We start from the raw sequence: 21,922 nt of genomic DNA on the forward strand, positions 1-21,922 counted from the left end.
GTGAGGGTTGGGGAGGGGGGGAGTGAGGGTTGGGGAGGGGGGGAGGGGGGGAGGGGGGAGGGGGAGAGTGAGGGTTGGGGAGGTGGGCTGCGGGGAGGGGGGGAGTGAGGATTGGGGAGGGGGGGGAGTGAGGGTTGGGGAGGTGGGCTGCAGGGAGCATGTGCAGGTGTTGGGTGCTACTGGGTGAATGTGAGGAATTGTTTCCCCTGGTGTAGCATTGTGTTGTTCACTCTCCCACCTCCACAATGTTTACAATGTGCCTCGGTTTGTTCCTCAACTACAATGTAACTCTGGGAACTCAGGAATACTTCCTGGGCCAAGACCTGCCTTCTCTTTCACAGGAAAGTCAGTAATATGAGATGGTGCGAGCTCACTGTCTGAGCTCTGGTGCTCTCATGTATGATGTCTGCCTCCACACACGCGTGTCAATGTAGCATCCATGTAACCACACCATCAGCAACAACGTCATCTAGGGAAATATCAGAAAGTAACAATCCCTGAACACTTGGTGATTTACCTCAGGCTTAAGTAAAATATCCAAAGTAGCTGCTTAAAGCTTACAGTATTTTCATTAAAATTATAACTTTGTGTCCGTTCAACGTGTGCGGGCCAAATGCATTAACATTGCTTATTGTATCTCGTTGCCTTCAGAGGGTTTCTGGAGTACTGGCCCCAAAGCTCCACTCTATGATCTTTGGGCCCCAGTATAAACATGACAAGTGCATATACTTTGTGTAAATGAAACGTTATGTCTTTGGTATCAATGGAAGAACTTCCCTGCAGAGTGGCGGCAGCTTCTACATCCCCACACGTTCCTTTACGACCGGGCTTCCAGGTACGCAAGGAAGAATCTTCTGGCTCTTCGGCCAAATCCCAGAGAAGAGAATCCCACTATTTTCTTTGCAACACTTTCAAATTTAGTTTCTGCAGATAGAATGATACATAAATTACTGGGCAATATCAATTTCATAAATTGCTGATCTGATTCCTAACAGCTGTAATTTTCCAATAAGTGATGAATTGCATGAATAATTTATATTTGTTACAAATTAATAAATTAACCCGAAGAAGCCGACAAATTCATGTCGTCTTCAGGGAAATCTAGCAAAGAACTATTTCTCCTCTGTATTATATCATTGCATTGGCAGCCAATGGCTGTGGCTCTATGCTGATCAAACCTTGTTATTATAAAACCTTGAATAGGTTTCGATGTCAGATGAACAATGTTCTCTACAGATGCTGCCTGACCCGTTGAGAGAACATGGATAGGTGACGTTTCACAGAGTGCTGGAGTAACTCAGCGGGTCAGGCAGCATCTCTGGAGAACATGGATAGGTGATGTTTTGGGTCAGTGTTAGTCCTTCTCCATCAACAAGCATCTGCAGTTTTTTGTTTCCACATTCCCAAACTATTTTAAATCATCATTTTCCTTACCTTCCTTACAATAATAAAGCACGATAGATAATCCCGCTGCAACACTAAAGCACGCCAGAAAAAAGACCGGACCTGAAAGAAACGAGGCAAGAGACAGCGTGTTTAATTGTAATATGTACCAAAACTAACAATTAAATCCTTACTTGCAACACCCAGTAAAACAAATTCTGGATTTTATAATAAAAGTCCAACTCAGAATGCTGGGCCAGATATAGTTTACTCCAACAGCTAATTATTGAGTAGGCTCAAGTGAATAGAAAATAATTCTGAAGTCCAAGGCTCATCTTGGGTTCATTTGTGGATGAGCAATAATATGCTCCAGCTCCCTCTAACACGACACTCTGTGGTTGAATGAAATACTTGACAACACTTTTAATTCTCACAAGTTTGCAGCTAGCAGAACTAGATCAAATGTATCATTTGATATTTTAAAGAATATATTTAGGATCAAGAGTTAAATGTCAGTATATTTTACAACTTTTAATCTTTCTCTCCCAAACAGCACCTCCTCAGAATCATCATTTGCACTGCAGTTTGGGACAGGTGGGATTCACCGGATTACATTTGTGACTTTTTACTTTCATGGATTATTCATAAAGTATCTAACGGTGTATTCATTCATTCATTCATTCATTCATTCATTCATTCATTCATTCATTCATTCATTCATTCATTCATTCATTTATTCATGGACAACACATAACGATCCTCTGCCAAGGGGTTTGAAAACATAAAGGAAGCCAGACTCTGACAAGTTCAACAATACCCATGACGGGCAAAGAGAGAAGGATATTACTGGAACTGAGGACTTGAGTTACAAAGAGAGACTGGGGAGGCTGGGATTGTTCTCCTTGCAGTGAAGGTGGCTGAGGAGCGGTCTTGTAGAGGTTCATGGGGCCAAGAGCGGAACTCGCTATCAAAACATGGAGGCGACGGGGGACACAATTTTTTGGCGGCCAAGCGCGCATGCACACACTCACACACGCGCGCGAGGCTTCGGAGGCTAAATCCAGCGCTAAATGCAGCTCAACTCTGCCTGTCTCACCGGGTTAACTACAGCCCTGTCTGGACTGACGGGACACCAGCGCTGCTTCTCCGCGCTGGCCATATTTCCCGCAAGTCCAGGAAGGGCTATAGGCTCACCTGGCGGGACAGGCAGAGTTGACCTGGTTTAGCGCTGCTTCTCTGCGCTGGCTATGGGCCTGGGGGCACCACTCCGTTCCGACTACCGACCAAAGATCCTATAGCGGAGGATCTCTCTGGCCACCCGTAGGGGGGGGGGGGCACTCGGGACAGCGCCGGAGACCCGGCCGGGATCGATCCTGGCTAAGGATGAAACGCAGGTCTGTGCCACATCTCCCTCCTCCAATCACCGCACTCTATCCTCAGGCCCACCCCCCCCCCCACTCCTCCCTCCTCTTCTTCTTGTAGGATTCCGGTAGTGTAGACGCTGCTAAGCGTATTACTGCCCTCCACAGGTCAAAGTTTGAACTAAATTCTTACATACAGTCCTGTAACTTGCAGGAATTGAAGAACAGCCCTGGATATCAGTTGATGTTTCTCACTGTCCAAACAAAGATGAAACAGAAAAAGCCTCAACTCCAAGTCCTGTCAGTCTAACAAACAATACCTTTCTTTCTACCCTGTACTTTTTACATTCTAGGAAAACATGCTTAACTGTCTCATTACTCCCACATTCACACAAGCCAGAAACATGTTTCCCTACAATGCACAAATAGTAATTTAACCCACAGTGTCCCAACCTCAATCTACACAGTTTAACTGAGTCCCTACGGGACAGAGATGTACAGAAACATATTTCCTAACTTCAGATTGTATAGAAAAGTAGTGTCTACCCCTGACTTCCATTTCCCATCCTCTCTGCCATTCTTTTGTTAAGCCCTCTTTAATTATTTCTCTCAGTTCCACTCTCCCCAATAATACATGGATATCTATTTATCTTCTTAAACTCTCCTTTGCTATGAGGTCCACCTGCTCATTCCCACTCACCCCAGCATGCCCGGGAACCCAGCAAAAAGTGATGTTACACGCAAACCCAATTCTAGAAAACACACTCAAGATTTCATTTAGAATGTCAGGACGAGCTTTAGATTTCCCTACTCTTAAAGTTTCAAGAGCAGCTGCAGAATCAGAACAGATAATGACTTCTCTAAAACTGGCTTCCTCAATCCACCATAGACCCCATTGAATTGCCATTAATTCAGTCGTGAGAACAGAGCTTCCATCAGAAATGCGCCGTCCAATCTTCAACACAAGCTGCTCCACATACACTCCAAACCCAGCTCTCCCACTAACTGGATCTTTAGATCCATCTGTAAAAACAATCAAAGTGCTCTCACTGATTGAATTAAGATATTCCACTATTCTTGGAGTCACCTCGTGCTTATCTTTTTCCTGAAGAAAAGCAAGCTCAATAAACAGTTCAGGAAGAACCCAATAAGGCACAGGTAGCCTTATTTGTATGCTCTATAATACCCCCTTGTTCCAAACCCAGCTTCTTAGCCCACTGATTTATAATGACAAAAAATGTGTTATATTTGTTACCATCATCAACCTCTTGCAACAAACACCTTGCTGGGAAGGTATCATTACACCCACAAAGTTTAGCCCAGTAATGTAACCCTAGCTTAATGCGCCTTAACCATAAGGGCATTTCTCCCATTTCAACAATCAGGGCAGGGACTGGGGAAGTCCTGAAGGCTCCACAGCAAAGCCTCAAAGCCTTTGCCTGCAACACATCTAGCCTAGCCAGAACAGTTTTAGACGCAGACCCATACACAAAACACCCATAGTCAAGAGAAGATCTGATCATGGCCTGATAAATTAGCAGCATTGTCTCCCTGTTGGCCCCCCACTCACACCCAACCAGACTTCTCATAACATTCAGAACTTTTTCACACTTCAACACAATTTTACCTACATGCACAGCCCAAGTCATACACGCTTCAAACCAAACACCCAAAAACTTAAAAACCTTTACCTTCTCCAATAGAGACCCATACATATACAGCCCTAACTTAGGTAACTTTCTTTTAAAACCAAATACCATATATTTAGTCTTAGAGGCAGAGATTTTAAAGCCCCATGTGTTCCCCCATTCCTCTACAGACACTAATACTCTTTGAATCTGTTTTAAAACAAACTCCACATTACGACCTCTTTTCCAGATGGCCCCGTCATCTGCAAACAAAGACAGACCAAATCCTCTCTCTAATTTACAAAATATGTCGTTTATCATGATATTAAATAAAACTGGACTGATAACACTTCCCTGCGGGGTTCCATTCTCTATTTCTACAGTATCTGAGCTGACACTACCAACCATTACTTGTATTGTTCTATTCAATAACAAATCCTTAATCCAGTTGAACATTCATCCCATGACTCCCAAGTCAAACATTTTAATCATTAATCCCTCCTTCCACAAAGAATCATATGCCTTCTCAATATCAAGGAATACACTCATTACTGTTTCCTTGCTTCTAAATGCCCTTTTAATATCCTGATCCAAAACTGATACTGACTCCATTGTAGACCTTCCATTCCTAAAGCCATTCTGTACATCAACAAATAGTCCTCTGGTTTCTAAAAAATAAACTTGTCTGTTGGTTACCATCCTCTCCATAATTTTACAGAGCACTGCTGTGAGCGCTATAGGGCGATATGAACTAGGGTCAGATGCCTCTTTGCCTGGTTTTAAAATAGGGACCACGACTGCATGTTTCCATTCCTTTGGTAAATAACCCTCTGCCCACACAGTATTAAACAAAGCTAAAATTTCATCAAGTACAATATCATCCAGATGTTTAAATAACTCATACGACAACCTATCTCCCCGGGGTGGTATTTGCCCCAGACATAATTGCATGCTTCAACTCTTTTATGGTAAAAAACAGATTAAAGGTATTATCATTTACTTAACTCCTCTCCAGCTTCCACTGATTAACTGCCATCAGCTCAGTTCTCTTTCTACACCTCTCCACTTCCATGCTCTCTGATCTATGCACTGCTTGAAAACTGTCAACACACATGTCTGCTTTTTCCTTATTGGAGACTGCTACCACCTCACCCTTCTGCAACACTGGTAACAAACTTCTTTTGTATACTCTTGACATTCTACGCACAGCTGACCACAAATGCCTTACTGGAGTTTCCGGGCCTAGCGTACCACAAAACTTCCTCCAACTATTCCTCTTTGCATCCTTTACAACTCGTCTTGCTACTGCCCTTAGCCGCTTGTACTCCATTGCATTGACCAAAATTGGATACTTTCTTAATTTTCGATAGGCTATATTCCTATTCCTTACAGCTTCATCACATTCTTTATTCCATCAAGGAACAGACATACGGGACCTAGGTTCCTGCTTCACAGGAATAGTACAACAAGCTGCCTCATGAATCATGAGACTAATGGAAGTATTCCAACTATCTACAGAACCCTCACTATTAACCTCTCCAACTAAACTTTGAGCCTTCTCTTGGAATTTATCCCATTTGGCCTGAAAAAGGTTATATCTAGGGACTTTCTTTTCCACTTCTCTCCTCAAATCCCTACCAAACCCTACATAAAATTGGATAATGATCAATACCCAATGTATATCTATCCATTACATCCCATTCACCAATTCTTGCTAAATTTGATGAAGCAATTGATAAATCTATGTGGCTGCAGGTGTTTCTCACAATATTATACCTAGACGGCCTTCCATCATTTAACAATACCAACTCATACTTGTCTAGAAATTCTTCAACAATAACACAATTTTTATCCCTGTGATCACTACCCCATAAAGGATTATGTGCATTAAAGTCTCCAATCCATATAACAGGACACCTTACCTTCTCCATGATCTCATCAAAATCTGACAATATCAAGGGTTGACAGGGGTTATAATAATTTATCACAGTGATAGAATTCTGGCCGCTCCTAACTTCCACAGCCAAAACCTCAAGATTAGAATTAATGTCAACTTTCCTATACTGCAACCCAGTCTTAACAAAAGTTGCACAACCCCCACCTGATCTATCAGACCTATCTAATCGCACACATTCATAACCTGGAATTACAAAATCTAGACAGGGCTTTAACCATGTCTCTTGGATACATATTAATTCTGGTGCTTCTTTCAATTCATCAACAAATCTCTTTAACTCTTGACCATTTCCAATCAGACTCCGGGCGTTCCATTGAAGTATATAAAACATTATGGTGTTAATGAGGATCACCATCATCCACCTCACTGACATACTCCATACTGCTAGCTCTCGACAACTGTGACCTCTCCATACACTGACTCTCCGTCATGTATTGATGCAACTTTTCTGGCAACTGCTTTACACTGAGGAACCTTTCAGCTGCCCCCGCCACTAACCTGATGATATCTGACCGGTTAGCTGCTTTCTTAGCTCCTACCAGCACATCAGAAACAAAAGACAGAAATGACTCCTTATTAAAAATCAATATGTCAGATGGAAAAGCCGACGGCAAGTTTGGCACAGTGATCTGGCTTCCTAGCACCACTCTAGTCCCAGCGCTCACATCTCCGCGTTCTCTAGCCACCCTTTGAGCTGCCTCTGCATATGACACGTTGTTCTGATCCTTCACTTCCTGCACTCGCTTCGCCTGAACAAAGCGCTCACAACCACGAAACCCTGCTGCATGATCCCCATCACAGTTAGGGCACTTAGGAGTCTCTGCCTTGCAATTTTGTATTACATGATCTCCACCGCACTTTGCGCACTTTCTTTTACCCCGACAAGACCCCGCAACATGTCCAAACCTCTGACAGTTATAGCAGCGCAACGGTGGTTTAATGTACTCCCTCACTTGATACGCCATAGTCCCAAGAAACACTCTCTGTGGCAGTACTCCATCTTTGAACGTAAGCAGGTCCGGCGGGTCCCTGACTCCATTCCTACTCTTAAATCTCACAACATCAGTTACCTGGGCCCCCTCAACGTTTTCTAAGATCTCCTTCTCAGACAAGCCATCATACATCCCATACACCACTCCCTTTATTTCCGGCTGTCTTCCTCTAGGGACCAAACTCTCCACCTTGACCACCAATTTCCCCACACCCCTAGCATCATTAAACAGTTTTCTGTCTTTGCAACAAACTCTTAACATCCCATTATACAGAATCTTAGCCTGAAAATCCCTGCCTATCTGGCTCTCCAAAGCGGTGGTAATTTTTAATGGATTCACTGCTCTAAATCCTGCATCTCCTTGATTTGTTCCTTTAACTTTAAACAGCACGACGAATTCTTCAATAATTCTAGTTCTCCTAACTTTACTTCCTTCATCTCCTGACATTTCGGGTCTTTCGCTCGATGCCTCTCTCTTAGAGCCCCCCTTTACCTTACCTACAGTCTGCCACCCACCACCCTCAGCCCCACCACTCCCTGAAGCCATGGGCCTCTAGAATCCCGCCACGCTCTCGAGAGCCCCTCCGCTTCGTCTCCTTTTTTTTTTCCTCCCTCTACTCCTCTGTCTCTGTCTCTGTCTCTGTGGAGAGAAAATCACAACATGGCGGCCTTGCGCCATCCCTCCCTCCACGAGCGGGATCTGCAGGTCGAGTTAGTTCGTTGCAGGGAAGTGCAGCTGTTATACATATAATGCCAAGCCGCAGCTTTCTTCGTTGCTACATCTAGTCCCACTCCTCAAGTGTCCCTACAAGCATTAACCGCCTCTCCCACCTTCTCGGTTCGTTTGCAAGGAGCTATTAATGTCCCTGTCACCCCCTGCCAGACTGTTCTTCCTCCTCCAATCATCGCGCTGAATTATCATGTCCCACCCACATTGCCTGCTGACCGACGTCTCTCTCGTCCAATCGGCGCGCTCGATCTTCAGTCCCACCCCCACTGTCTCGCGGGTTTTAAAATCCAGATTACAAAAACTTGGGGGGGACGTGTCCCCTCTGGCCCCCCCCCCCCCCCAGGTTTTCCGCCCCTGCATGGGGGCATAATGAGGGGCAGGTTTTCCACAGGGAGGTTGGTGGATAAATAGAACCAGTGCCCAGACCAAGAGGCAAGTACAAATACAACATTTAAAAGACACTTGGACAAGTACACGGATAGGAAAGGTTTAGAGGAACATGATTTGTAACTAGCTTATGTTGGCACCTTGGTTGCAATGAGCAGACTGGCAGAAGGATGATGATATGATGCAACTAGTAATCCCAAACAGGATGTTCTACGACTTACCCTGAATCTTGTATCATTTTGACAAAATATAAAAGGCGATAAACAAGAAGTTTGCACATTGTTACATTAACTTACCCCTGTTATTGAGTATGTATCTCTCCCTGTGGTAGATATCCATGTTGGTTGCTACTGACCTTGTTGTTTCTGTGAAAGTAAGTCAGTCAGTTGCTCCATTAATCTGCACTGTATAAGCTTGCTCACCACAATGTCACACTAGTCACAGCAATCACTCCTCGTAAGGCTTTCAAGGACATCTGAACAAATTATTTGTCAAACTTGTCCTTACATCGGGGAGCGAGAAAACATATAGGATCATTATTTCCTCAAGGAGGTCTTGCGTTAGTGAAATGAGAATGAGATCAATGTTCCACTTAGCATTGGGAGAGTCACCGGATGCAAGAAATCTCTACAGAGCTTGTCCAGTTTTAATTGCTTTGCAATCAGCCAAATCCTATCCCTTTGGCCCAATCTACTTCACCATAAAATAGGTCAAAGTCAACATGGTTTTGTGAAGGGAAGATCTTGCCTGACAAATCTGCTGGAGTTCTTTGAGGAAGTTAATAGCTGAAAGACAGAGGGGAGGCTGTAGATGTTGTTTACCTAGATTTTCAGAAGGCCTTCGACAAGGTGCCATACGTTAGGCTGCTAGGGATGATGAGAGCCCATGGTATTGAAGGGAAGATACTAGCATGGATAGCGAGTTGGCTGGATGGCAGAAGGCAAACAGTTGCAATAAAAGGCGCTTTTTCAGGTTGGCTGCCAGTGAAAAGTGAAGTTCCGCATGGGTCGGTGATGGGGCCGCTTCTCTTCATGTTGTATATTAACGATTTGGACAAAGGGATTGAAGACTTTGTGGCCAAGTTTGCAGATGATGAAGGGCTAAGATAGGTGAAGGGGTAGGCAGTGTAGAGGAAGCAAGGACTCTGCAGCAGGACTTGGATAGTTTAGGAGAGTGGGCAGAAAAGTCGCAGCTGATATTTAGTATAGCAAAGTGGGGAGTCATGCATTTTGGTAATAAGAATAAAGGCGTAGTTTATTTTCTAAATGGAGAGAGAATCCAGAAATTGGAGGTGCAAAGTGATTTGGGAGTGCTGGTGCAGGTCTCCCAAAAAGTTAATTTGCAAGTTGAATCGGTAGTAAGGAATTGATATTAAGAGGACTGGATTTAAAAACAGAAATGTAATGCTGAGGCTTTATTAGGTGTTGGTCAGGCCCCATTTGGAGCATTGTGAGCAAATTTAGGTACCATACCTGAGGAAGGATGTGCTGACTCTGGAGAAGGTCCAGAGGAGGTTTACAAGAATGATTCCAGGAATGAGTGGGTTAGCATATGATGAGCGTTTGACAGCACTGAGCCTCTACTCGCTGGAGTTTAGAAGGTTGAGCGGGGACTTCATTGAAACTTACAGAATACTGAAAGGCATAGAGATAGTGGATGTGGAGAGATTATTTCCACTGGTGGGAGAGTCTTGGACCAGAGGTCATAGCCTCAGAATTAAAAGGGGGCTCTTTTAAAAAGGTGTTGAGGAGGAACTTCTTTAGTCAGAGGGTAGTTAATGTATGGATCTCATTGCTACAGAGGGCTGTGGAGGCCAAGTCAGTGGACATTTTTAAGGCAGAGATAGCCAAGTTCTTGATTAGAACGGGTGTCAAGGGTTATGGGGAGAAGGGAGGAAAATGGGATTCGGTGGCAGAGATCAGCCATGATTGAATGGTGGAGTAGACTTCATGGGCCAAATGGCCTAATTCTACTCCCTTAATTTGTGAACTTGTGAGGACACTGGTAAATTATTAAATGTGATATAGTGGAAACTTCCAACAGTTTTCAAGTTAAGGCAATTATCAGAAGCATAACATTGCCAGAAGATCAGTGGTTGGCACATTCTTGTTTAAATAAGTATCAGCCTTGATATGATTCACTGCTGTTTCATACGGCTAATGCCGCACAATTAACTCATGTTTACCGAGAATTTGCATATCATTTAGTACTATAAGTAGAGACAGTTTATTTAATATTTTAATGATATTGAAACTTACCACCTGGATGTTTGCTTGGAAGCTGTTTATAAATCTGAGGATCATTTAACTCCAAAGCATTATAAAATTCCTTGCAAGCTTTATTACTCTGACTCTGCAGGTGCTGAAGGAGGTCAGAGATGCGAATGTGTACAGGAGCATTGAGACTGCGGAACTACTGGGACAAAACACAAGCTTCAGTTTCAACATCACCAGAGAAGAAACACACTAGAAGTTTCAGGTCATTGGTAAAACTCTCATCTTAGATTCTTGTCAAAAATTAGCTGGGAATGTCTGAACCCAAGATGGACAAAGGACATTTATTGTCACAAACACCAATTGGTCCAGTGAAATGTCAGTTACCATGCAGCACACAAATAAGATAAACACAACACTATAGAATTTAACATAAAACATAAAACATCCCCCCACAGCAGACCAGCGTTTCCCACTGAGAGGGAAGGCAACAAAGTTGAGTCCTCTTCCTCTTGTTCACCCGTGGTGGACACAGTGTATAGTGGACAGTGTATACAGTGGACACAGTGTATACAGTGGACACAGTGTATAGTGGACACAGTGTATAGTGGACACAGTGTATAGAGTGGACACCGTGTATAGTGGACAGTGTATACAGTGGACACAGTGTATAGTGGACAGTGTATATAGTGGACACAGTGTGTAGTGGACACAGTGTACAGTGGACACAGTGTACAGTGGACACAGTGTACAATGGACACAGTGTACAATGGACACAGTGTACAGTGGACACAGTGTACAATGGACACAGTGTACAGTGGACACAGTGTATACAGTGGACACAGTGTATACAGTGGACACAGTGTACAATGGACACAGTGTACAATGGACACAGTGTACAGTGGACACAGTGTACAATGGACACAGTGTACAATGGACACAGTGTACAGTGGACACAGTGTACAATGGACACAGTGTACAGTGGACACAGTGTACAGTGGACACAGTGTATACAGTGGACACAGTGTATACAGTGGACACAGTGTATAGTGGACACAGTGTATACAGTGGACACAGTGTATAGTGGACACAGTGTATAGTGGACACAGTGTATACAGTGGACACAGTGTATAGTGGACACAGTGTATACAGTGGACACAGTGTATACAGTGGACACAGTGTATACAGTGGACACAGTGTATAATGGACACAGTGTATAGTGGACACAGTGTATACAGTGGACACAGTGTATAATGGAAACAGTGTATAGTGGACACAGTGTATACAGTGGACACAGTGTATACAGTGGACACAGTGTATAATGGACACAGTGTATAGTGGACACAGTGTATACAGTGGACACAGTGTATACAGTGGACACAGTGTATAGTGGACACAGTGTATACAGTGGACACATTGTACAGTGGACACAGTGTATACAGTGGACACAGTGTATACAGTGGACACAGTGTATAGTGGACACAGTGTATACAGTGGACACAGTGTATAGTGGACACAGTGTATAGTGGACACAGTGTATAGTGGACACAGTGTATACAGTGGACACAGTGTATACAGTGGACACAGTGTATACAGTGGACACAGTGTATACAGTGGACACAGTGTATACAGTGGACACAGTGTATACAGTGGACACAGTGTATACAGTGGACACAGTGTATGCAGTGGACACAGTGTATGCAGTGGACACAGTGTATGCAGTGGACACAGTGTATGCAGTGGACACAGTGTATGCAGTGAACACAGTGTATAGTGGACACAGTGTATAGTGGACACAGTGTATAGTGGACACAGTGTATACAGTGGACACAGTGTGTATAGTGGACACCGTGTATACAGTGGACACAGTGTACAGTGGACACAGTGTACAGTGGACACAGTGTACAGTGGACACAGTGTATACAGTGGACACAGTGTATACAGTGGACACAGTGTATAGTGGACACAGTGTATAGTGGACACAGTGTACAGTGGACACAGTGTATAGTGGACACAGTGTATAGTGGACACAGTGTATACAGTGGACAGTGTATACAGTGGACACAGTGTACAGTGGACACAGTGTACAGTGGACACCGTGTATACAGTGGACACAGTGTATACAGTGGACACAGTGTACAGTGGACACAGTGTACAGTGGACACAGTGTACAATGGACACAGTGTATACAATGGACATACAGTGGACACAGTGTATACAGTGGACACAGTGTATACAGTGGACACAGTGTACAATGGACACAGTGTATAATGGACACAGTGTATACAATGGACATACAGTGGACACAGTGTATACAGTGGACACAGTAAATAATGGACACCGTGTATAGTGGACACAGTGTATAATGGACACAGTGTATACAGTGGACACAGTGTACAGTGGACACAGTGTACAATGGACACAGTGTATAAAATGGACATACAGTGGACACAGTGTATACAGTGGACACAGTGTATACAGTGGACACAGTGTATAGTGGACACAGTGTATACAGTGGACACAGTGTATAGTGGACACAGTGTATACAGTGGACACAGTGTATACAGTGGACACAGTGTATACAGTGGACACAGTGTATACAGTGGACAGTGTACAATGGACACAGTGTATAATGGACACAGTGTACAGTGGACACAGTGTACAATGGACACAGTGTACAGTGGACACCGTGTACAGTGGACACAGTGTATACAGTGGGGACAGTGTATAGTGGACACAGTGTATAGTGGACACAGTGTATACAGTGGACACAGTGTATACAGTGGACACAGTGTATACAGTGGACACAGTGTATAGTGGACACAGTGTATACAGTGGACACAGTGTAGACAGTGGACACAGTGTATAATGGACACAGTGTATAGTGGACACAGTGTATAGTGGACACAGTGTATAGTGGACACAGTGTATACAGTGGACACAGTGTATAATGGACACAGTGTATACAGTGGACACAGTGTATAGTGGACACAGTGTATACAGTGGACACAGTGTATAATGGACACAGTGTATAGTGGACACAGTGTATAGTGGACACAGTGTATACAGTGGACACAGTGTATACAGTGGACACAGTGTATACAGTGGACACAGTGTATACAGTGGACACATTGTACAGTGGACACAGTGTATACAGTGGACACAGTGTATACAGTGGACACAGTGTATACAGTGGACACAGTGTATACAGTGGACACAGTGTATACAGTGGACACAGTGTACAGTGGACACAGTGTATACAGTGGACACCGTGTACAGTGGACACCGTGTATACAGTGAACAGTGTATACAGTGGACACAGTGTATACAGTGGACACAGTGTACAATGGACACAGTGTACAATGGACACAGTGTATAATGGACACAGTGTATACAATGGACATACAGTGGACACAGTGTATACAGTGGACACAGTGTATAATGGACACCGTGTATACAGTGGACACAGTGTATACAGTGGACACAGTGTATACAGTGGACACAGTGTATAGTGGACACAGTGTATAGTGGACACAGTGTACACAGTGGACACAGTGTACAGTGGACACAGTGTATAGTGGACACAGTGTATAGTGGACACAGTGTATACAGTGGACACAGTGTATACAGTGGACACAGTGTATAGTGGACACAGTGTATACAGTGGACACAGTGTATACAGTGGACACAGTGTATACAGTGGACACAGTGTATAATGGACACAGTGTATAGTGGACAGTGTATAATGGACACGGTGTATAGTGGACACAGTGTATAATGGACACGGTGTATACAGTGGACACAGTGTATAATGGACACAGTGTTCAGTCCTCTTCCTCTTGTTCACCCGTGGTCGGGGCCTATTGGTGTAGACTTGTGCCACACAGACTACAGCAAGGCAGCACATGCTGTCTTTCCCCGCTCACCTTAAACCTCTGTGCTCTGGTTCTTGATTCCCCCACTCTGGGTAAAAGACTCTGTGCATTCCCCCTGTCTATTCCCCTCATGATTTCATACACCCCCCTCCCCAAGATCAGCCTTCAACAATCCACGCGATACACTCTGCATTTTGGGACAAAGAGCCTGTTGCTGTTGCTGCTCATTGTTCTGTAAGACAACACATGGTTTAGAGCACGTGATCCCCTACCGCTTCAGCTTCAGAATTGTTCAGAATTTGCGGGTAGATTCTGAAGAGGTGAAGAACGATTCTGTCCATCAGTCTCTCACTGAGAGCATCCTCCCTCGACAGGAACTCTCTGTCCATGTCCAGTCGCCTGCAGTGGTCTGTGGAATACCACAACATCAGTGTATAGTGGACACGGCGTACAGTGGACACGGCGTACAGTGGACACGGCATACAGTGGACAGGGCGTACAGTGGACACGGCGTAGTGGACACGGCGTAGTGGACAGGGCGTACAGTGGACACGGCGTACAGTGGACACGGCGTAGTGGACACGGCGTAGTGGACACGGCGTACAGTGGACACGGCGTACAGTGGACACGGCGTACAGTGGACACGGTGTACAGTGGACACGGTGTACAGTGGACACGGTGTACAGTGGACACAGCACTAGTGTACCATGTACACAATATCAGTGCCACTGCAGCAACCACCAACTCCATTTATCATCAGATGGAACAACTCACATCATTACAAAACCACACACAGAGTAGTATACAGAGTGCTGGAGTAACTCAGCGGGTCAGGCAGCATTAGAGGCAGGTGATGTTTGGGGTGGGGACCGTTCTCCAGACTGAGAGTGGGGGGGGTGGGGGGGGGGGAGAATAGACAGAGCTTCAGTCCACAACACGATCTGGAGCCGCTCGGCCCATCGTTTCCGCCAGTAACCGGGTCTGATACTGTGATTCATGGCGCTGCCCTGTCCCACATGACGCTGACACGCCGCCTGCTTTTATTTCACATTATTGCTTTGGGAGTTCGGCCCGTCTGTCGGAGCCGCCCCCGCTCTCAGTTACTCCCCGCGCCGGGTCCCGCCAGCCACGTAAACACTAATTATTTAGCTACAGGACGCGTTTTATATCGGAACAGATGACAACAACTCACACACAACCCCCACACACAACAACCCCCACACACAACAACCCCCACACACACAACAACCCCCACACACACAACAACCCCCACACACACAACAACCCCCACACACACAACAACCCCCACACACACAACAACCCCCACACACACAACAACCCCCACACACACAACAACCCCCACACACACAACCCCCACACACACAACCCCCACACACAACAACCCCCACACACACAACAACCCACACAACAACCCACACACACACAACAACCCACACACACAACACCCCCACACACACAACAACCCCCACACACACAACAACCCCCACACACACAACAACCCCCACACACAACAACCCCCACACACACAACAACCCCCCCACACATAACCCCCACACACAACAACCCTCACAACAACCCACACACACAACCCACACACACACAACTACCCACACACACACAACTACCCACACACACAACAACCTCCAGTTTAGTCTAAACCTCAGCCGGTTGCTGTGGGGTTGGTGCGGGGGTCTGGGTTAAGTAGAGGGGGTACAGTGTAGTACGGGGGGGGGGGGCTCCGTGACCACCGGACGCTCCCGTCTCGACGCCAAGGTTAAAGCGGCGGCTGGAGGTGAAGCCGGGGGGGAGAAACCGGGACCGGCCCGCAATGACACTGACACTGACACTGACCTGCCATGGCGTCTGTCGCTCGCAGGCCCCGCACTTCCGCGTCTCCTCCCCGCCCCCCGCTACTGCTGGAACCGCCCCGCCTGGCAGCGCCGGCAGTGTATGTGTGTGTGTATGTGGGGGTGTGTGTGGGAATGTGTGTGTGTGTGTATGTATGTATGTATGTATGTGTGTGTGTGTGTACGTGTGTGTGGGTGTACGTGTGTGTGTGTATGTGTGTGTGGGTGTATGTGTGTGTGTGTGTGTGTGTATGCGTGTGTGTGTATGGGTGTGTGTGTCTGGGTGTGTGTGTGAATGTGTGTGTGGGTGTGTGTGTGTGTGTGTGTGTGTGTGTGTGTGTGTGTGTGTGTGGGGGTGTGTGTGGGTGTGTGTGTGTGTGTGGGTGTGTGGGTGTCTATGTATGTGTCTATGTATGTGTGTACGTGTGTGTGCACGTGTGTGTGTGTATGTGTGTGTGCACGTGTGTGTGGGTGTGTGTGGGTGTGTGTTTAGGGAAATGCTGAGAGGAATATGGGCAAATTGCAGGCAAACGGGAGTTTGAAAGACATCTTAGTAGGCTAGGAGAGGCGGGCCGAAGGGCCTGTTTCCACACTGTATCACTCTATGACTCCATGAAAGAACCAGAGCTTCTGGTAGATCAGTCTGAAGAAGGGTCTCGACTCGAAACATCACCCATTCCATCTGTCCAGAGATGCTGTCTGTCCCGTTGAGTCACTCCAGCTTTTTGTGTCTAACTTCTGGTAAATGGCCGAGACATTGGTTCATGTTCAAGGCAATGATGACGGCCTCCTCACACTGACAAGGAACACTGGGGACTGGAGTTGTACCTCGGCCCGCTGGTGACCCGGGCAGCAATGGTCCAATGCAGCACTGCATGTGGGAAAATCATCTTGAGCTGAAGCCCATAAGGTGACGCCAAGAGCTAGTTACTTGAGAGCAAGGATGACTAAAGAGAAGCTATAACCAGTCCGTGGTTTAGGTCTCGACCCAAACGTCCCTATGCATGTTCTCCACAGATGCTGCCTGACCCGCTGAGTTACTCCGGCAGTTCATGTCTTGTTTTGTAAAACCAGCACCTGCAGATCCTTGTATCTACATTTCTCCACAATCAGCAAAATGGAAATGAGCTCAGGCAGCATCTGTGGAGAACATGGATAGGTGACGTTTCACAGAGTGCTGGAGTAACTCAGCGGGTCAGGCAGCATCTGTGGAGAACATGGATAGGTGACGTTTCACAGAGTGCTGGAGTAACTCAGCGGGTCAGGCAGCATCTGTGGATGGAATGAACAGAGAATGATTTGGAAAAGAGACTTATCTTATATTCCCCCCCCCCCCCCCCCATTCCCCACTCCCTCATCACATCCCCTCCCCCCCCCCCCCCCCCCCCCCCCCCCCCCCATCACCATGAGGGGAACAACATAACAGGAAGAGGTCATCGTGTCCACGGTGTTTTTCCTAGAATCAGGCCAAGGAGGGTTTCTAAAATATTGTTTCAAAGCTGAAAGTAATGAAACGGTTACATTGATTCTTCTCCTGCATGTGTTTGAAGGCCAGGGTGGTGGGTGCACGGAACCAGCTGCCAGAGGAGGTAGTTGAGGCTGGGACTGTCCAATGTTTATAAAACATTTAGACAGGTACATGGTTAGGACAGGTTGAGAGGGATATGGGCCAAACGTGGGCAGTTGGGACTAGTGTAGCTGGGACAAGTTGGGATGAAAGGCCTGTTTCCACACTGTATCACTCTGTGACTCTATGACAGTATGAAGGCTGAACCTACAATGGTGGCAGAGGAAGGATGAGGTGACATTGAAGCAATCGAGGAGGTTTGGGGGGGGGGCAGGGAAGAGGGGGTAGGTGGGGAAGTAGGGAAGGAGGGGGGCAATGGGAGGAGGAGTGGGGGGCAGGGAAGAGGGGGTAGGTGGGAAAGGAGGGGGGCAATGGGAGGAGGAGTGGGGGGCAGGGAAGAGGGGGTAGGTGGGGAAGGAGGGGGGCAATGGGAGGAGGAGTGGGGGGGGCAGGAATGAGGAGTGGGGGGGGGGGGAAGGAGACAAGAAGATCAGCAGGAGGTTGCCCATAACTGTCAGAGAGTGACATGGTGTAGAGGCCTTTGGTTCAGTCACATCAGGCAGTCCATTACCGACATCACACAGAAAAGGCAGCAGGAGATATTATTTACGCAATTAAAGATCTGAAATGGAATAGATACATTAATGACAAGTTATTGGCAACAAACTAGAGTGGGATTGATGAATTCCCACTGGGTGGTGGAACATGCAGCCACAGGTCCCGGTTAGATGGTCAGTCTAGGGAGCAGTGAATGGTCAGGACATGGACTGAGTGTGGACTCTGCGGTAACCAGTTACAATGTAGCGAGAGAATGAAGTCACTTTTGAGGAAGTGGCCAGTTGTGGTTTATTAGTTTGGAACCAGTCAGAATGATGCTTTGTCATTTCCTGTCTAATTACATTTCTTTCCCCTTCAAATAAGATCAACAAATGCTGGGTAATGGGCCTGTCGACTAGTTTCAGGGTGGCCAATGAAGGCTGGTGTGTGTGTGTGTGTGTGTGTGTGTGTGTGGGGGGGGGGGGGGTTGTGTGTGTGTGTCTGTGTGGGTGTGTGTCTGTGTGGGTGTGTGTCCCTGTGTGTGTGTCCCTGTGTGTGTGGGTGTCCCTGTGTGTGTGGGTGTCCCTGTGGGTGTGTCCCTGTGTGTGTGGGTGTGTATGTGTGTGGGTGTCACGGTGTGTGTGGGTGTGTATCCCTGTGTGTGTGTGTGTGTGTGTGTGTCCCTGTCTGTGGGTGTGTCCCTGTGTGTGTGTGTGTCCCTGTGTGTGTGTATCCCTGTGTGTGGGTGTGTGTCCCTGTCTGTGTGTGTGTGTCCCTGTGTGTGTGTCCCTGTGTGTGTGTCCCTGTGTGTGTGTCCCTGTGTGTGTGTGTGTCCCTGTGTGTGTGTGTGTGTCCCTGTGTGTGTGTGTGTCCCTGTGTGAGTGTGTGTCCCTGTGTGTGTGTGTGTGTCCCTGTGTGTGTGTGTGTGTCCCTGTGTGTGTGTGTGTCCCTGTGTGTGTGTGTCCCTGTGTGAGTGTGTGTGTCCCTGTGTGTGTGTGTGTCCCTGTGTGTCCGTGTGTGTGTGTCCGTGTGTGTCCCTGTGTGTGTGTGTGTCCCTGTGTGTGTGTGTGTGTGTGTCCCTGTGTGTGTGTGTGTGTGTGTGTGTCCCTGTGTGGGTGTGTCTGTGTGTGTGTGTGTCCCTGTGTGGGTGTGTCACGGTGTGAACCATGCACATGTGCCCGTCTCACTGCAAGGCCACTGTGGCAAATGTGAACATTCTCAGAACATTTACAACATTCAAATCTTTGGCATCTGTAAAATAAATATGAATACAAAGTCTTGTGCGATTTCATCCTTTGCACTTTGTGTATTTTGTAATTGACATTCAGGAAGTTGGTGCAATGTAGCCAAACATCTTGGTTTAAATCGTGTTAACCAACTGAATTGTAGTAATTCTGACAATAATGAGAAAAAGCTTTCTCCTATTAAACTCTGCTGTCACTTACAATATAGAACATAGAAGAGTGCAGCACAAGAACAGGCCCTTCGGCCCACAATGTCCGTGCTGTACATAATGCCAAGACCATCACATCTACCTGCATCTAACCCATATCCCTCCATACCATATGTTTATCCAAAAGTATTTGAAATGCCACTGACGTACCTGTGTGGCCGAATGTCCCAGACACACCATCCCATGTAATGAATCCTTTGTGTGGGCTGGGCAATGTTACAGTTTCACTCATTCACATCCAGTCCTGGATAGTTTATTTCAACACTCGGAAGATTAAAGTTATTCATCATTTGCAAAACAGATTGACAATATAGCTGCAGTTTAAAATGTTACAGCACCACAATCTTGTTGGGAGATTCAGAAGTGATCCTGTACCCCATCAGTTGGAAATAGGTCTGTATTGTGTCAGTAACAATGTGCCTGCACTTACTCATCTCCACTTATACTTCAGTGCGAACATCAGTGAAGGAAATGTGTCCAATCTGGGTCAATACTGACACGAAGGAAGGCAAAATCTTCAGTAAAATAGCAAAGGCACCAAAAGAAATATGACAGGACAAATCAGAACCATATTCATAAGCTTGAAATTATATCATTTTGCAGGGATAAATATTGATCATCCAGTACTCCTGATGGCATAATCAGAATATCTTTACCTGACCATATCAGGTACCATTATCTGAATACCTTTACCTTTCGGAAGGAGAGATGCATCCTGCACAAAATGATCTTTTCCAGAGCCAGGAGTTTGCTTTATCCAGGATTTGATCAGGTAGGAGGCTGGGCAGTAAAGCATTGAGCCATTGCCCGCAGTGGACATGGATTGGTTTTGATGAAAGCATCATCCGTGGAAGCAGAAGGAAACAACTGAGAAGTGAGCTAGCTGTGACTGACGTACAGGTGTTGCAGGTGATTATAGGTGTTGCAGGTGATGCAGGTGATATAGGTGATGCAGGTGATATAGGTGATGCAGGTGATATAGGTGATGCAGGTGATATAGGTGATGCAGGTGATATAGGTGTTGCAGGTGATATAGGTGTTGCAGGTGATATAGACGATGCAGGTGATATAGACGATGCAGGTGATATAGGTGTTGCAGGTGATATAGATGAAGCGGGTGATATAGATGAAGCGGGTGATATAGATGAAGCGGGTGATATAGATGAAGCGGGTGATATAGATGAAGCGGATGATATAGATGAAGCGGATGATGTAGGTGTTACAGGTGATATAGGTGATATAGGATGTTGATGCAGCAAAGCTGAGGTAAAGGGCAGTGGGGAGAAGGGAGGGAGATTTAGGAGGAGAATGGTCTCATTGATATTAAACCACAGCTGATCCAGGATTGAGGGGTTGGAGGGGGAACCACTGTTGAGCCCTGTGGGGTGGTCACCAGGAAGGTGCAGGGAAGAGATGAGAACTCAGGTGGGCAAGGATGGAGGTACAACCTGCCAGTGTCTGAAAGAACAAACAGCTACTGAAGATTGATATAATCAGGTTTAATCAGACAACAGCAGTTGAACAATCCAGGCCAGAGTCTGTGGATCTTTATAAAGCTAAGGTCAGGATGGAAAGTCATTGAGAGACCCTGACAGATGCTGGAGGTGTGTGGCGTTGATTATGTAGTTAGTCCAGTGAGATGTGCAGCATTTGGCTGTCACATGCATCAGTAGAATGTAACTGCCCGCTGTCACGCCAGTATTTATCCTGACCACACAGTTGCTGACTGAATAAATCTCACAGATACATCACCTTAAAACTCCGCACCGATTTGAAATTGCTGCTGTAATAATGTGTTTAAATATTAGCGTGTTATGGTGGAAGCACAATGACCACTGGGTAATAACTACAGGCAACTTTTAACACTGGCTCAAACTGTTTGGTTGGCTACTGTAGACCAAACTGCATCTTACATGCTTCATATATCTACCCTAGCAATGCTATCATTAATGCCACAACTATATTTCATTCA

The 21,922-nt window shown here is 46.0% G+C and overlaps 1 protein-coding gene across 1 annotated transcript; it reads right to left on the minus strand.

Moving 5' to 3' along the window:
• Positions 1-115: 115 nt before the first annotated feature.
• card19 (caspase recruitment domain family member 19) lies at positions 116-16,467 on the minus strand. Its single transcript, XM_033036531.1, has 6 exons — positions 16,398-16,467; positions 14,798-14,934; positions 10,696-10,849; positions 8,734-8,802; positions 1,435-1,506; positions 116-924 (listed from the first exon to the last, which is right to left on the minus strand). Exons 1-6 carry the CDS (start codon positions 16,402-16,404, stop codon positions 818-820), a joined length of 546 nt encoding a protein of 181 aa, XP_032892422.1. The 5' UTR covers positions 16,405-16,467; the 3' UTR covers positions 116-817.
• Positions 16,468-21,922: the final 5,455 nt, after the last annotated feature.

This window comes from Amblyraja radiata, chromosome 18 (genome assembly GCF_010909765.2).
Source record: "Amblyraja radiata isolate CabotCenter1 chromosome 18, sAmbRad1.1.pri, whole genome shotgun sequence".
NCBI lineage: Eukaryota > Metazoa > Chordata > Chondrichthyes > Rajiformes > Rajidae > Amblyraja > Amblyraja radiata.

Bases quoted from the DNA above. Each gene is read 5' to 3' on its own strand.
- card19 (XM_033036531.1), bottom strand. The intron at 1,507-8,733 runs GTAAGTTAATGT...CGTTTCTTTCAG, and splicing joins ATACATACTCAATAACAGGG to GTCCGGTCTTTTTTCTGGCG. The intron at 925-1,434 runs GTAAGGAAAATG...TTCTATCTGCAG, and splicing joins GCTTTATTATTGTAAGGAAG to AAACTAAATTTGAAAGTGTT.